Source organism: Pseudonaja textilis, chromosome 13 (assembly GCF_049901715.1).
Source record: "Pseudonaja textilis isolate UNSWEBS1 chromosome 13, rPseTex1.2, whole genome shotgun sequence".
NCBI classification, from domain to species: domain Eukaryota; kingdom Metazoa; phylum Chordata; class Lepidosauria; order Squamata; family Elapidae; genus Pseudonaja; species Pseudonaja textilis.
In genome coordinates, this window is record NC_142002.1 from 6,555,969 (window position 1) to 6,573,679 (window position 17,711).

A 17,711-nucleotide genomic window follows, 5' to 3' on the forward strand; every position below is an offset into this window, starting at 1 on the left:
TTTTCTCTCTTCTGCCTTTCTTTCCACATTTCCTTCCTTGCTTTCTTTCTCTCTCCTCTCCCTTCCTTTCCAACTTTCCTTCCTTCCTCCTTCCTTTCTCCTCTCTTTCTTTCCATCTGTCCTTCCTTCTTCCTTCCTTTCCATCTTTCTTTTCTTCCCCCTTCCTTCCTTGGTAATTTTATTGTTTTCTTGGAAGAGGATATCCCCCACCCCAATCTAACCCTCCCATGAAGATTCCCTCGCGGTCTCCCATCCAGGCCACCCTCCCTTCATGCCACAAGCAAAGCGGGCAGGAAACGAGGAAAGAAAGCGAAAGTCTCGCGAGGCTCCACCCACTCCCCGCGGGCCCCAGTCGCGCCTTCCAGAACGTCACTTCCTCCCGCGCGGAATCGGAAGTTGACGCTCGGACGGCCCGAGGAGGTGTTTTCTTTGGACGAGCCGGTGCTTTCGCGCAGAGGGAGGAGATTTCTCCTCCTCCTCCTCCTCCGGCCGGGAACCGCCGGTGAGCTAGCTGGCCCCGAGGCGGCTTCTCCCACGGGGGAAAAGCTGCCGTCCTTCGGTTTCTCCTTCCACCGGTGGGCCCCGTTGTCGTGGAAACCGGGCTGGGAGGGATGATGAGCAACTTCCTGGCTGTCCCCTCTTGGATGGGGATAGCGGGGTGGGGGGATCCCCCGATGTATTTGGGGTCTGTGATGCCCCCGTTGCAGTCGGCAGCAAGTGGTAGGTGTGTGGACTTCAACTCCCAGAATTCCCCAGCCAGCCATTCAATTCCACCCATTCCCTGTTCTGGCTGAGGAATTCTGGGAGTTGAAGTCCGCCCACTTTCCACTTGCTCAGAATGGAGGCAAGCCGGATCACCTTTAAACGAAAGCACAATTTAAGGGGCTTTTTTTTTCAGGAGGCAGCTGGACTTTCTTGTTTTTTTCTTCTTTTTTTTTTTGAAGACGTTTCACTTCTCATCCAAGAAGCTTCTTCAGCTCTGACAGGATGATGGGGAATGGAAGGATTCATATTCCTTGCAGACAGCTGGTCATTTGCATCCTTGAAATGACCAGCTGTCCCTGAAGCACTTGGAAGTTTATCTGTGTCCTCAGGGTCCTGTAGTCTGCAATTTCCCCCGCCCCTGCCCCCCCGGAAATCCATTCCTATTCCCACACCATTCAAAGGATGTTCATCTCAAATTGCAAGCTAAAAGTCTCTAGCGATTTTCAGTCATCCAGGTCCTGGTTGTCCCAAAGGTGCTTTTTTTCAAGAGGCAACTGGACTTTCTGTTTTTTTTTGTTTGAAGATGTTTTACTTCTCATCGAAGAAGCTTTTTCAGCTCTGACTGGGTGGTAGAGAATAGAAGGATTTGCTAATTTTCTGGAAATCCGTTCGTATTCCCACACCATTTGAAGGGTGAAATCCTTTCATTCCCCACCATCCAGTTAGAGCTGCAGAAGCCTCTTCGGATGAGAAGCAAAACATCTTCAAAGAAATACAAGAAAGTCTAGTTGCCTCCTGAAAGCTCCACTGCTCCATGGATCTGGAGTATATGACTCTTAAATGTAGACCCATATATCTTCCGCGGAAATTCAGTGTGGTTTTGATTACCGCAGTCTATGCCCCACCTGATGCCAATACTACCATAGCTTTGGGATTCTTGTATAACATTGTTAGTAATCAGCAGAATAAGCATCCTGATGCTGTGCATATCATAGCAGGGGACTCTAATCAAGCTGATTTAAAAGAAGTGCTCCCTAAATTAGGACAAATAGGCTGAAAAACAGCTGCTATCCCAGAGCAGTAGCTCTCTTGAATTCTGCTGTATAGTGCAGAGTTGGTGTGGTGACGGGGGTTTTCGGTTCAATGTGTGGAGGGTGAAGAATGTGTGTTTGTGTTTATTTTCATGTCATGATGTGCACCAAAGATGGTGTTTGATTTCGTTGTATGAGGTACAATGACAATAAAGTAAACTAAAAAGCACCTTTGGGACAACCATGACCTGGATGACTGGGAATCGCTACAGACTTGATGTGGGAGGCTTAGCTGATGGTTCTGGCTGCTATTTCTGGAATCCCACGCCAGACTGAGCTTTTCTTGGCTGGACTAGAAGACCTCCAAGGTCCCTTCCAGCTCTGTTCTATTCTTCTTGCCAATTGTGTGGAGCGAACATGATGATGGCACTGGTACAATATCCTGTAAGACAGCAAAATTTCAAGTCCTCATTTATGCACTCTCAGTTGTAGTGTGTGGGATAAAGCATGTTGCAGTGAGGCATAGTTTAATATATTATATGGGCTCCTCAATCACTGGTTTGGGGCAAAGGTGGGTGAACAACTGGTGGATGTCCCAAAGACAGGATTTGGGGGGAGGGCGGCATGAATGCTGCTAAGCAGTTGGTGTTACATTGTGCAAGCTTTCGGGGGGGAGTGGGCTTTGGGGAGTTGTTTTTGTTTTAAACCAGGAGTCAGCAACCTCCAGCTCTGGAACCGCATGTGGCTCTTTCATCCCTCTGCTGCAGCTCCCTGTTGCAGGTCGGCTCCACAATTGTTAGGGCTTTTGGTTAGGATAGATAGAGGAAAAAGGACACCATGGTAGGAGGAGACTCTATTGTGGGAGGACCGCCATAGAGTCTGATTGTCTCCAGCATTGAAGGGGGGCTTCCGGTTAGGACCTTTGTGGCTTTTTGAGTGTTTAAGGTTGCCGGCCCCTGTTTTAAACTGTGATCAGCCTCTTTGAATTCTGAATTCTTTGAATTCTGCTTTTGGCTTTTAATAGTCCGAAATAGAAAGGAAAGCTGGTAACATAACCTGGTCTGGAAGTAAAGCAGGTTTTGAAACAGCCTTCATATCTTTAAAACCTCTCACTTCTATGTGGGCATTATTTTCATATACATAGTAGTTATGCTAATGTTGGATTGTAAGGTATAATAAGTTAAAGACACCTAAGTTGACAAATGTTTTCCTGCTTTTTTTTGTATAGATTTTAGTACAGTATTAGGATCTGTCAAGTCAGTTGCCCTAAATCTTGCTACTATGTTAATTTTTCTGTCTGAAACTTTGTTTGTTTAAATAATTGGTTTTACTAAGCCGCTTTGTTGTTTGTTTTCTACTGTTAAAGAGTGTGCTGTGTTTTGCTTTTGCTTTGTGACAAAGTTGCATAGATTTTAAAAATATTGATGCTTCTGAAAAACTGCTTTTGGAAATCATTAAAAAAAATTATTGATGATCCTTTTCTTCTGTTTTTTCTTTCAGAAATGATCCATTTTTGCCATGAATAGAGATCTAATAAGGTGGCTGGACCAATATCTGCCATGGCATCAGAACTTTGTAAAACGATATCAGAGGCAAAGCTAGAAAGGCACAAGAATTTATTCTTGAACTATCGAAATCTTCATCATTTTCCTTTAGAATTGCTGAAGGATGAAGGTCTGCAGTACTTGGAGAGATTATATATGAAAAGAAATTCCTTAACTACCTTGGTATGTCGTTTCATTGTATAATAAGCAAAAGATGTGTTGTTGTGTTGAATAGAATTTATGTTTTGAAGTATAAGCTTTTTCTTACATTGGGCAAAAAAAGGATCTAGGTTAGCTAAATGACTATTCTCAGTCATCCAGGTCATGGTTGTCCCAAAGGTCTTTTTCAAGAGACAACTGGACTTTCTGGTTTTTCTTTGAAGACATTTTGCTTCTCATCCAAGAAGCAAAGAAGCTTCTTGGATGAGAAGTGAAACATCTTCAAAGAAAAATCAAAAAGTCCAGTTGCCTCTTGAAAAAGCACCTTTGGGACAATCTATGTTAACCTGTTCAGATAGGCCAAGTCAAGAACCAAATGCTGTAAGGCATGGGTAAAGAGTAAAGAGAAATTGCCTTAAGCTGCATATAAAATATATATGTCAGATCCGTGTATCTGTCATTTCTTCAGTGGAAGAAGAAAAGGGGGGGGGGAGGCTGATAAAGAAATCCTTTCTTGATGTAACCTGAATATATTTAATCTTATATCGAATTTGTATAACTCACACATGATACAATGGAGGGAGAAAAGCCAGATGGCCAGAACTATCACCTCTGAGAGGCACAACCAGGAGATGAGAAGGTCATAAAAATTCCACAGTGAGATTGGACTTTGGGAATCTCTTGAATAGTTCGTTCTAACAAGAGGGATGGGGAGGAATTAACATACTGGCTTTTGTTTCACTAAATACACATGGAGATAAGGGGAGAGGTTCTAAACTCCCTTATGTATCCCTGTATGCCTGAGAGGCCTCAGACGCTGCTTTGAACTCCTACAGGAATTGTCTCATCTCAATAAAGAATTCCTTTGTGATACGTTTGGATACGTTTTCAGAAGTGCATTCTAGTTGAGTGAATGGGAAAAGTTCTTTCGCCTGACAATATAATATATTTAATGTATATATAATCACATAATGTTAAAAAGTTTATGATCTTGGGCAGTGATATTACTAGCAGTGCAGGGCTAAATGCGGTCTCCAGGTTGGACACCACTACCTACACTACAGCATAAGATTAAAAAAATTAAAGAATACAAGTGCAATGAAGCAAAGGGTCTCACTCTACCTCGCCAAAAGCCTCAGGAAAAAGCAGAACTTCACTGCTGTTCTAAATACAGTCGCTGCAGAGTGAGGTCCATCCAGATTTTGAGGCAAGCCTTCTTCTAGAGCGGGGGTGTCAAATTCAAGGCCCGGGGGCCAGATCCGACCTGCAGAGTGCTTAGATCTGGCCTGCGGTACTTCTACCAGCAGAAACAGAGCTCAGAAGGGCTGTGGCCCTCCGGAGCTCCCTTTTCGCTGGCAGAGGGTTGCAGGAGGCTGTTGCAGCCGAAAACAGACCTTGGGAGCCAGTTTTCTCTGGCAGAGTGCTCGGGCCACTATAGGTGCCCCAACACAAGTGACGTCGAGCTGGCCGCTCCCACTCTGGCCACACACACACACACACCGAGTTCAAACACAACCCTGATGCGGCCCTCAATGAAATCAAGTTTGACACCCCTGTTCTAGAGGGTAGGCACTGTTATGGAGAAGGTGATCTTCCAGGGTCCAGTTAGATGAAATTATTTCCTCAAAGGAATCCCCAACTCTGCAAGATTGGATCTGACAAGCAGGTGTTATGGGATGTAGAGGGTCTTCAACAAAGACTTTTGAGGACGGCATTCTAATTTGAGAATGGAAATAAAGGAGAGAAACGTTAGTCTTTTTTTTTTTTAACAGGTGCTATGCTGCCTACCTTATCAAATCAGTGAAAACTTGGCCGTTCATTAGTATTCAGTTAGAAACTGCTGCCCAACTTCAGCGTGTTGAGCATTAATTCCCCCAGTAGGTGGAAACCAAACTCAGAATTTCTAAATTTCTTAACTGCAAAAAAGAGATGTGGCTATGTACCGTTCTGCATATGTGCTTAGCTGAAAGAAGATTCTGAGGTGATTGCTTGCATTACGAATAGAAATAATTTGCCAGTAGTATCCTACCCTTCCAAGTTATTTAACCATCTGTAGTCGCTGGCTATTGTCATATAGAACTAGACTGCACACTTTTTATATTTCATAAGTTTCTTCAGAAACTCATTTTCCGAGAAGCACCTCCCCACCTCCTGTAAACAGTACAGCACTGAACAAAAAGTTGCAACCTATGCTTTAAACTCTACTCTTTCTTTAATCCTTATCTCATAAATTCTTCAAAATTAGTGATTATTAACCGGTGGTCCGCAGATCCCTGAGGGGGATCGCAATGTTCTCATGGGGTCTATGAGGAGTTGAAAAAAAATGTTATGATTTAAATCTTGAGTTACGTCTTGTGGGGTCATGATCCGTGGCCACAGAAGGTATTTAAAGGGGGTGCATGGTGAATAAAAGGCTGAGAATCACTGGACTGGATAGTCATTTTCTGAACAGACCTATTTAGAATATTGTGACGTGGATGCTGTAAGAATGGCTGTTAGTTTAAACATTACTTTAGCAATCTTTCAAGTTCAGGGGACTTCCAGCTTATACGGCATATACATTAAGATAAGTGGTTTATTGTGTACTGTGGCAAAGTTAGATTATTTTACACACACTAATAAAGATATAGCAGCATACACTAAAAAGTTTATTTCAAAACAAATTCATCCTGAGCTTGTGTTTTTGATCAAGTAATTAAAATACCATGATTGAAGTAATCAATATAATTTAATTATGTTGTTTTGTAGTGTAAGGATAGCTTGAAAACACAGTTGATATTACTAACCTTATCACTAGTAATTGAATTGGACTCTTAAGATTTTGGACTACATTAATTAATATTTTGTGTTTTTTTTAATGTGAACCAACTCCTCCACTCTTCTGGAATTCCCAGTTTTACATTGGAAGATTATTTGCTTTCTGCTACTAACACTCCTTGCTGACTTGACGCACTCCTACTCAGGGAAAGTCTGGGGTTGCTGTTTAGGCAAGGCTAAATGCAGTAATTGCCAAATCAGGTAGAGGAACAGGTATAATAGTTTGGTGTACAGCTTTAGGAGTCTGGTACCCAAAGCTTCAACCTGGTCATACCTTGAAAGAAGAAACAAATTGTTGTTGAGATGAAACTATAACTTGATCTGTATTCTTTTTTTTAGCCAGAAAACCTTGCCCAAAAACTTCCAAATCTTGTGGAACTGTAAGTATATTATTTTTGTTGTTGATAGTAATTATGCTGAGATATATAAAGGTGGCTTGACTTACTGGAAAATATCTTACGTGGATAGAAACAGTATATTAGAGCTCTTTTTTCCTGATCAAAATTAGACCTGATCTAATTTTGTTCTTATACTACCATCCTCAGGCTATAGAGTAATAATGCCTGTGAACCTATAGATATTATTCTGTGAAAAATTGCTAGAAAATATCATCATGCTCAGTTCTTGCTGAGTGGCTACATTTTATCTACACTAGCTTGGTTATTTACTCAGGAACCTTGTGAATATACTTTCTAACAATAATACAGTTTGTAACAATCTAATTCTTATCTGCTATAAGCGTTTAGAGCGGCATTGTACTTTGTAATCTTAAAACATAGCATTCTAATACCTTTAATAACTATTTCATCATTAGTTCCTTTGATCAAGAATGTGAGATTGTATGCTTTGGTTAGGAATGCAAGAACCTTGTATCTTGTATAACTCCATTTTTTTCATCTGACAGTTAATATATTTGCAGAATCCAATCTGGGTTGGTCACCGGGACTAGAAGCTTTGTCTTCAAACTTTGGGACGTGTGCTGGAGCCCATCTTCAGGGAATTTCCCTCTAGCCTAACCAGCCCAGATTGGATCCAGTAACATTATCCAGGGACACGTGTATTCGCCTTCATTCGTGTTAATATATTTCATCAGCAATCCTGTGGCAATGTTGTCTCGACACACACACACAAGCAAGAGAAAGGCCTCATTATAGTGCCAAAAATTTCTGGAGAATTTAAGGATGCTTCATTTTTCCAAAGTGCCGCTTTGAAAAGGTTTGCATTGTTCTCACAACCCCTGGAATAATTTTCAGCTACAGTATCATGGCAACAGTTCCTGTAAGCATTAGTGGCTTAAAATAATTAGAGGAGCACATCTGTAACCAGGTCATATTTTATAGCCTCTCCATGGTCAAAGGATGTGGGCTAAATTATTAATGTATATTATATAGGGACACTGTTCTATGCATGCTGATCCCATATCACTAAGAAATATGGTCTAAACCTCCACTTAAATCATCATCATCTTAGCAACTCACGGCAAGCTGTCTCTTATTTATAATTTGAGTGTCAGCAGTGCAGTTATTAATTTTTGAAGGTCATTGCAGTCTGCAGCTTCTTTAAGGAATAATCTTGCCTCATCTTATCTAGTGGGAATTCTCTTTTAATGAACTTTAAGTACAGCTTTCATGAGAGTTGCATGTTTTTGGCACCATGCAGTTTCAAACATAATCTGATTAAGCCACGAGAATCTTCTTAATTTTTGAAAGAGGTTATTTCTAGGAGCCCTGAAAAGCCAGCAAGCTTGTTGAGCACATACTAACGCTTTCTTGTCCAAATTATATTATGCTCTTTAATCCTTCCCCACCCCCACCTAACCCCATCTAAGTTACTCTGTTGTTAGAAGGTTGGGATTTCAATTTGGGTATATTTTAATCTTGTTAATGTTTTATCAGATTATAAAACATTAAGTTGAGGTGCAGTGGAGCAAACTGCTGCTAATAAGATAAAAAAATTCTTCTAGCTGCAGCTCTGTGTTGCGGTGGACTCAAAAGATTTCAACTTGTCACTTCAAGCTTCTTTAGGAAATTTGATGAGAAATTGTTTCCCCAGTTATATTTTAACCTAGCCTTAAAAACCATGGCATTGGAACCCTCTCCAGCATGGAAACGCTAATACAGCAGTCCATATTTGAGTGACAGTTCTACTTTTTTAAATGCTGCATAACAAACTTGTCAACTTTGCATGCATAATGAATAGATCATCTCAACCTCAAACAATGCAGCCATAATGGTGCTTCTGTGTCTTCGTTACTCCCAGCATTGAAATGAATGCCATAAAAAAATCCAGAGCCTGGAATTAGTGGAGCCCTATTAAAATTGTTTGTGTGGGATGGTCCTTAAACAATTCTAGCTAATATTGCATGAAAGAAGACTGTTTCTTGAACATAAATATAAGTCAGGATCCAAAGCACCTCATAAATAGTTCCAGGCACCAGAGATACTTTAATGCTAATAGGGAGGAAATGGAAGCAAGAAGACTTTTTTTTAAAAAAACAGATTGTGTGATGAAATGGAACACACCCCGGCCTTTGGTGGTACTTAAAGTAGTTCTTAATCTGAATGTGCTTGGGCTTGTCAGTAAACAAGGTAAAATTATTATTTTTAAATGTAAATTATTATTACTTTAAATAGTATCATTCTCAATTTTTGTTTGATTAAAATTGCCACCTGCAATTTGTTTCATGTTGCTATTGAAACTGTGTGAAGGTTGAAATCAGCACAAAAACATTGGAAGAATTTTGACAAAATATATGTTTCTGATTTCCTTGGTGGGGGGAGGTAAATGATACTTTTAAAATACAGGCAATAATAAGACTTTCTCCGTGATTTCTGAAAGAGAATTCCAGTAGTTTTCCCCTCTGCAGGAAGCTCTCTAAAGCAATTTCAACCTGTCTAATTCACAAGAAAGAGGTCTTAGCTCAGATAGGAAATATGTTGACCTTGGCCTGGTTTCAGTCAGAGAGTAAGCCACAATTGTGTGTACTTAAGATTATCTCATTTTGACCGTGCAATAGCTATTTGACATGACTGACTAATTGTAACCTTCCTTTATTGACAACAAGAGAATAAAAGAAACAAGTAGCATGCATGTTTCCGCTGTGGTACAATCTCATTTTAAAGTGGCGTTCAACTTGAATACAGTGATACATTCAAAACTATAAGTCAAAGCAAATAACAAGCCTAAGAGAAATAGGTGAAATTTACTTATTTAATTTTACATCTATCACTTTCTCTTTTTCTCCTGTTTTGTGTCTGTTCTCAACACGCATAGGAAATCATATTTGGTAGATGTTGGGTTCAAAGTATCTGGCTGATAATTATTTATTTCATAAGCATTTGTTTGTTTATATCCGGTCTTTATTGTTTTTTACAAATAATAGAACATTTAACATAGAATACTAGGGTTGGAAGGGACATTGTTCTCAATGTCGGGACATTTCTGCTTAGTTCCAAGTTGGATCTCCCTGATAATCTTTCATCCATTGCTGCTTGTCCTGTCTTCAGGTGCTTTGGAGAGTAGGTCAACCTTCTCTTCTTTGTGATATCCCCTCAAGTAATGAAAAACTGTTACCATGTCACCTATAGTTCTTAGTTTCAATAAGCTAGACTTATCTAGTTCCTTCAGTCATTCATTATGTACCGTGTTTCTCATATAATAAGGCTGGGTCTTATTTTTTATTTTTTTTGAGCCCCGAAAAAATGGCTAGGCCGTCTTTTTGGGGGTGACTTAATTCCCCACCCCTTGCATCTTCGGGCGGGCGGCAACGGCTTGGATGTTGACCTCGGCATTGGTGGGGCACTTCGTATCGGGGTCAACGCAGGCAGCACCATATCCGGGTGTGCAACAAAAGTACTTCCCAACGGCAAGCCCCCCGCACCATTCCCCCCCATTTCACATGTTTTAATATCGGCCTTAATTTGGGTGGAGGGGCTTAATTTCATTTCATGCCTATAAAACATGCTGGGACTTCCTACTGGGGGAGGCCGTATTGTTGGAGAAACAGGGTAGATTAGATGCACAATAGTTTGATTGGTCTGGTGCCTGATGATCATAGATCCTCTCTAGGCCAATTCAGGAATCTTCTCAAGATCTTTTCTTAGTGCCTAGAAACTGTGAGGTTAGGGATGAGGGACAGCAGACTTCAGCTCAAACTGGCAAGATGGAGTCATGGGTGTGAAGTTCTGAGGATTTTTGGCTGTTGTATGCCATCTAGGATCATTATGTAAGATAAACAGCTATTTAAATTCTTTAAATAAATAAAGCTTTATTTGCTCACTCCTGAAAATAACCATATGTTCTGTTCTTTCCCCAGATATCTGCATTCAAATAATATTGTTATTGTACCTGAAGGTGGGTGCCCTAATAATATCTGGATTATTTTTTGCTCCATTGACTTTGTTAGAGTACTGGGACAGCCAAAATGCCATTAAGTACTATTCAGCTTCAGCTCGACATATGACTTTTAATCTTATTCATCATTTATAAAGCATTTATTCTTAATTTATCTATTCAACAGTCATACACCATGCAATTGCCTTTTATAAATATAATCCCTAGGAGATTTTTAAAAAATATTCCCTGTTTAAAGAAGGAAATATGCCAGTAATAGCAAGGAAACATTTTGGCTGAGCTGCAGTAGTTTTGATTTTCTAGCATGGCTTCTACAGGGATCTTCTTCTTTACTTTCTCTTTTATTGCTTTCGGTGTGTAGGGATTCTACAGAGTGCAGGACGATTTATGCAAATAGATTAAATAATTGCAGAAACCCATTGAGAATTATAACTGGAGAATTCTTACATTCTGGTCATAAATTCAACCTCTTGAACACTAATGAAAACTCAAATGATTATAGTTGATTTTTTTAAAAAAAATGTTTAATTGCCCCAAAGGTGCTTTTTCAAAAAGCAACTAGACTTTTTGGTTTTTCTTTGAGGATGTTTCACTTCTCCAGTCAGAGCTGAAGAAGCTTCTTGGATGAGAAGTGAAACATCTTCAAAGAAAAACCAAAAAGCCCAGTTGCCTCTTGAAAAAACACCTTTGCGACAACTGTGACCTGGAGGACTGAGAAACTCCATAGACATTTGTGTATATGATCAATTTATATGATTGCCCACCTTACAAATCTGATTCTCTTTAAAACAATACAACCAATAAAAAAAATAACCAAAGACAAGGACAGACCACGTACTATGACTATGGCAATGTTTCTCAGACTTCGTAATATTAAACTATATGGACTTAAAATCCCAGAATTCCCTAGCCAGCCCTCCCACACATCTTAAAGTTGCAAGGTAGAGAAATACTGTCTTATGGCAACTGAGAATACCAGCAACCACCATACCTGGGCTCACCTAACTTCCTAATGTCCAGTGATATGATATTCTAGACTCTAGAGCAGTGGTAGTCAACCTGGTCCCTACCGCCCATTAGTGGGTGCTCCAGCTTTCATGGTGGGCAGTAGGGGTTTGGTCCCCTACTTTATGAATCACCATTACTGTGGAACCAGTGGGCGGCTAGAGAAAACTTTACTACAAAAGTGGGCGGTAGGTATAAAAAGGTTGACTACCCCTGCTCTAGAGGGAATATAATTTTGTTCCCTCAGCATTTTTTGCATATAACTGCTGAAATAAACTTTGCACGAAAGGCTGTGCAAATAAATGTGCTAATCTACAGCAAGATATCTTGTGTTTTAGAAATAAGCTATTATTAACAGATGTCTCATTCTAAGTTAAATATATTACCTTTTTTTCTTAAAGCAATTGGTTCTTTGGTTAAACTGCAGTTTCTGGACTTGAGTGACAATGCTCTTGAAATTGTATGCCCAGAGATTGGGCGTTTGCGGTCTCTACGCCACCTTCGATTAGCTAATAATCAGCTAAAATATTTGCCAGCAGGTAAGGCATGCTCCTGTATACAATTTTTTACCCGTTATATAATACTTGAATTGTGTTAAATAATATTAGTCAACTGTTCTTAGTTTACTCTTTCCATTAATTGTATTCATTTTTTTTTAAATTTTATTTGAGTTTTCACAAAGAGAAAAAAAATACAAATAAAACATCTTTTTTGAAAGCAGCATAATCCCGGGTTACATTTCTTCGTACAGACACAAATTCAGGTTCATGCTCATTTTTATATTCTATTCCATATCTTATTACTATTTTACATTTTCTGCATAGCTTCTCCCCTCTTTTAATTTTCTCAATTTTATTTTAATTATCTCATCTCAATTCAAATCATTGTATTTATATTTTTTGTCTGTCCTCTTTCAATTATCAATTATCTTTTCTCATTAAACAAAATTTCTCCTGTGGTTACTGATTGGAGTATAACGCCTTTATATCTTTTCCCTAAAGTTGTTCCCTAAACGTTCAATATAATACATAACTTCCATTCGGATTCTGCTTGGTACGTTCTTAAAATACACACTGTATTCTTAAAAAAAGAAAAAAATATATATAATTAAAACAACATTCCATTCCAATTCAATTCTATCATTAATATTAATATTCATTAAAGTCTTAACCTCTTTAACATTACTTTTCAATTAAATATCATACTTCTATGGGAACAATTATAAGCTTTCCATAGTTAATTTCTCCCCCTTCACTTATATTTTATAAAACATTAACTAATTAAAATGTTCCCGTTCCTTCCTAATTCAGTTAGAGAAACAGGACCTATTTAGAGATAATGGGTGAAAATCTAACTGAAAAAGGGATTCTGTAAAGGTACATAAGTTTGTATTGTTATATTAGTAATAGAAATAACTTTAGAAAATTGGAAACAACATATGATTAAGATGAGGGATAAAATAGTGTAATTTAGTGAAATGTTTGTGAATAAAATAAGTGAAATAAAATAAATGAAATAATTGTATTTATCATGCTGACTTAAAATTAAATGCTTAGTTACAGTATTAAAATGCATTAAGTTTGCTGGAGGCAGATTACTTATCAGAAGAATTACTGAAACCCTTATTACATTCTACCTCATTTCCCATGTATCCGATAATCTGAAATATTGTGCCACAAGTACTATATTTTAAGGTATTAATTTGGGATGGTATAATTTAATCACCACACATTAATGTTGTTTAGCTGGAAGTACAATAAAAGCAGCACAGTCTAATTACGATTACTTGGAGTCATTCTTAGTCATTTTTATTTCAGAATACAGTGCAACCTTAAGCACAAAGTTATTTTTTTCTTTTGTAATGTAGCAAGAACTTTATAGTGAATGCTGAATCCTAACACACTACTTCTACTAACATTTTCCAAATATAGAAATTCAAATGGACAGTAACTGTAATTGAAAATGTCAAATGGTGGGCATTTCATAAAGTCAGAAACTTCTTCTGACTGAAAATTGTCCAACATGTTTTCAAAATATTTAATTCCAAAGTAGGTACCTGGATATAATTAAGTTTCTTAGAATTCATGCTGGATTCCGGCAGTTTATATGAAGATTTTTTTTCAAGCAAAACTTAACTTTTTTTTAAGGTAGTGAAGGGTTTTTATATGAGAGCTTTCAAAAAGGTTATATTACAGAATGACTATTTGTCTGTTATGCTTTACTTAGGGTTTTTATACCTTTCGGTTTAAAAGATGCTTGCTTATTTTATCCTCCATTTATAAAAAATATGGGACATTAAACCTTTTCTTCCTATGTATTAAAATCTTTAGGTATGTGATATTTCTGACTCTTTAAAAAATATCACTGGTTTTAACCATTAAAATATCTGTCAATGTTGAATTGCTGATTTAAAATCAGATTGCTTAAGGTCCCGTAACTTTTTCTTTCCCCAAAATGTTTATGTATTCATCCTCTGCTGCTTGTAATAATTCATCTCAGTTAGGAAATTGGCCTCTAAATCTGTTTCCCTGAGTCTTCTGAAGAGTCCTTTCTGGTATTGCTTTGCCAGCACTTACTTCCCTAGCAGGTTTCATGGTTGCAAATCTCCACTTATAAATCCCTTTTAAGGAAATGCTGTGATTCTCATAATTGTGAGTAAATAACCACACATTCCGATCTAGCAAAGAGCTGGATGCAGCTTATCACTGCAGTTTTGTCACCATTGCCTTGAGCAAGAATGTGATTTCATGGGGGGGGAGGGAGTATATTTTTAGAATTTAAATTGCATCCATTTTAAATACCTTCCCAGGTATTCCCAGACATGGTACTACCAGAGTACACAATTGCTGCAGGAGCTACACTGTTTGCCAGAGGATTTCTAAGAACAATTCATGAAGAACCCTTCCATGGTTCAGGGCCAGAATATCTAAGCGATTGCCTTTCACAAATAAGTCTCTACTTACCACATGTGCATAGAAAAGGTAGTGAGATAGAACCTCCAAAGCATTTTGCTGAGGTAGCACCTCTCCAATGGAACAAGTTCCCTTTGAGAAGAGCAGGGCCCCTACTTTAAGGACCTTTGGGTTGACTGAAATTAATAACCACATCAATGTGATTATTAATATAGTTGTATTATTTATTGTTGGGTATATTATTGGGTGCGGTGGCTTGGTGGTTAAAGATGCTCAGCTTGTCAGCTGGAAAGCTGACAGCCCGGATTTGAGAGACAAGTGCCATGCAGCAGGGTGAGCCCCCATTCCTGCCCCAGCACCTATGAGTAGATAAACAGGTACCACTTTGATGGGAAGATAGCAGCATTCCATGCAACTTAGGTGTACAGACATGCTGGCCACGGAAATGTCTTCAGGCAACGTTGCTTCCTTCGGCCAAGAAATTGAGATGAGCACTGTACCCTGGAGTCGGACACAACTGGTCAGGGAAACCTTGACCTTTATATTATCATCTGAAAAGGTAGATAAATCGTGCAATTATATAAAGAGAGATGATTAAAGGGCTTTTATATAAGAGAAGCTGTTTTATTAGGAGAGCAGTCGTATATTGATTTTGATCTCTCCCACCACATTTTGACATGCTTTCAACATGAATGTTCTCTCAGATAAATGTAATGACAGCCACTGTAGTATTGCTGGTATCATTCTGTCAAAGCTCAGATTCTAATCAGTACAGTTTTAAAACATGTAAAAGTGGCAGCTGATTATGTTATAGCCTTCTGTTGATGTTTTAAGCTCCATTGTTACAGAAGTTGGGGCCCCATTGGAGTTGGAGTTTTATTTTTCTACGAGAAATTTTTTTTTTTAATAAAAATGTCTGGAACTAACTTTTGGCATTTTGATCTATTGAACACATAGCAGATAATTTTTTAAACATCTGACAAGATTTGAAGATTCTGGATTATTATTATTATTTTGGATTTGACATTTGCAGCTTATAAAGTGTATAAGTTGTAGCATCGTGTAATATTTAATTAAAGCAAGCTAAGTTTACTCAGCAAGCATTTGACATTAATTATTGATTTTGTAATTGAAAAGCTTCATGTTTTGCCAGCTTTCATGGTAAATGAATTAAACAGCTTTGGCAATGACTACCACAATAAATTTCTTCTCAAAATATCATCTATATTGCAGCCTAAAGTTAGCTAAGAATATTAGGTCATAGCCCCAGTGTCTGATCCTGCAAAGAACCATGTTGATGTAATAGTTGGTTTTCCGTGTTACCTTCTGGATATTCTGAATTTGGTAGATGAAGGAACTGTAATCAGTTGTTTTCCACATTCCAAGTTTAATTTTGTCAGACAAAAATCAACCAAGGACAATCTGTTCTTGCATGTCCTAAGTCATAGTTGGCATCCTAGGTGCTTAAATATGTTGTATGTAGGATCGTTTTTACCATCCCATGCTTAAACATAGAATTCTCTTAGTATATTAGGCTTCCTTCTTTTTTTACTGTGAAAGCAGTCTATTAACAATGTATAAATTTATTGATAATTCATTTAAACAAATTGCTAAATATATACAGGAAATGCCTTGCAGGAGTTAGTGAGGAAAATTAATAAAGTTTTCCAGACTAACTTGGTTTGGTCTCATTTTAGTATCTTTATGATCATTCAGCGGGACATTAAGATATTTTTCTTTCATGGCCCGTTAAATATTTAATGGGCCATGAAAGAAAAATATCTTAATATTTTTCACATTAAATATTAAAGTGTCTTTTTTCTGATCATTTTGGAACTTGAGTTTAGCAACGAACCATAAATAAAAGTTCTAATCCTTATACGGCAGATTTTTTTTTTATAATAATGCATATCCAAAAGTGATAAAGGTTCACAGATCTATCCCAGCAAGTTACTTTTATCAGTTCTCAATTTTATTTGTGTAAAAAAAATTCCATGTGGATTTGCATTAACAACCAATTTGCAGCTAAACTTAATATTGTCCAGAATCTCAAGATTTGCTTCATATGCAGAAACGGATAGTAAGCAGCCTCATTGGGAATCTTTTCTGGAGTTGTCACAGATTATATGGATACAGAATTACTTCAGTTTCAAAAGATCTTTGCTAGGCCACATGGAAATAAAACTGTTAAATTAATATTGAAATGGTAATAGAATTTTTTTGGTTTGAGGAGTTTACAAAAAAAAAGGTAAAGGAGTTTTCTGAGGATTTTACTCTGCCAGTTATTGCCGATTTTAGGGATTGGTGCTCAATCTCTGTTCCAAGCCCATTAAAGACAACCCTGTCCAAAGACATTTCCACAATTATGTGATGCATGGAACGCTGTTACTTTCCCACCAAAGTGATACCTATTTATCTACTCCCATTTGCATGCTTTCGAACTGCTAGGTTGGCAGGAGCTAGAGCAAGGATGGGAACTCACCCCATCATGTGGCACTCAGGGTCTTGAACCCAAGCTTCCAGCTTTCCAGCCAAAAAGCCCAGCATTTTAACTACTGATCCACTACACTGTCCCTTTTTACAACTAAAGGGGAGGGGGAAAGAAGGGTGAGAACCTAGTGCCCAACAACGTTTTTCCTTTTTGGGCTCAGCTACTAAACTTTCCACTGCTTTTCAAACAGCACAATGTACCTTTTTATACTCCTGTTGTAGCATTTGACAGTGAAATGATATGGTATCCCAAAGTCAAATGTATGGTTTTGGTACTGTGATATGGGTAGGCCTTGAGAGAGTAATATTTAGCTATTAGCCTTTTGATAATGTTGTTTTGTATCGTGATCTTCCAGCATAATCCCATGCAACAATCAAGGATTGTTTCTTGCAAGGAGTCTAACTTATAAGACAAAACGTAGCCCGGAAACACCATTTTTTTCTGTTTCTTAGTAGGCATTCTGCTTTACTAATTTAGTAACAAGCATACAAACCGTACGCAATAGGACAAGTTTGGGATGTCAGACACATTTCCAAGAGGACCAGACTTAAAAGTGAATGAACTTGCAGCACTTTATTTTATTTATTTATTTGTCAAGCGATTATAAGATAACAGGTATAAGTATAAACATAGTTATGAATACATGAAATGGATACATATAAGAAAATAAAAAGAAACAATAGGACAGGGACTG

At 38.1% G+C, this 17,711-nt stretch overlaps 1 protein-coding gene across 2 annotated transcripts in view; it reads left to right on the forward strand.

Annotated features, from left to right (window-relative positions):
• The first annotated feature begins 371 nt into the window (after positions 1–371).
• The window catches only part of LRRC28 (leucine rich repeat containing 28), a 41,808-nt gene continuing 24,468 nt past the window's right edge, over positions 372–17,711 (forward strand). Inside the window, exons 1-5 of one of the 2 annotated variants that reach the window (XM_026709350.2) lie at positions 372–502; positions 3,237–3,463; positions 6,596–6,636; positions 10,572–10,609; positions 12,016–12,153. In XM_026709350.2, the coding sequence (XP_026565135.1) occupies positions 3,296–3,463; positions 6,596–6,636; positions 10,572–10,609; positions 12,016–12,153 (385 nt within the window). In that variant the 5' untranslated portion in view covers positions 372–502; positions 3,237–3,295. Of the gene's footprint in view, positions 576–3,236; positions 3,464–6,595; positions 6,637–10,571; positions 10,610–12,015; positions 12,154–17,711 lie in introns of both variants that reach the window. The other variant, XM_026709352.2, reaches the window with a different exon arrangement.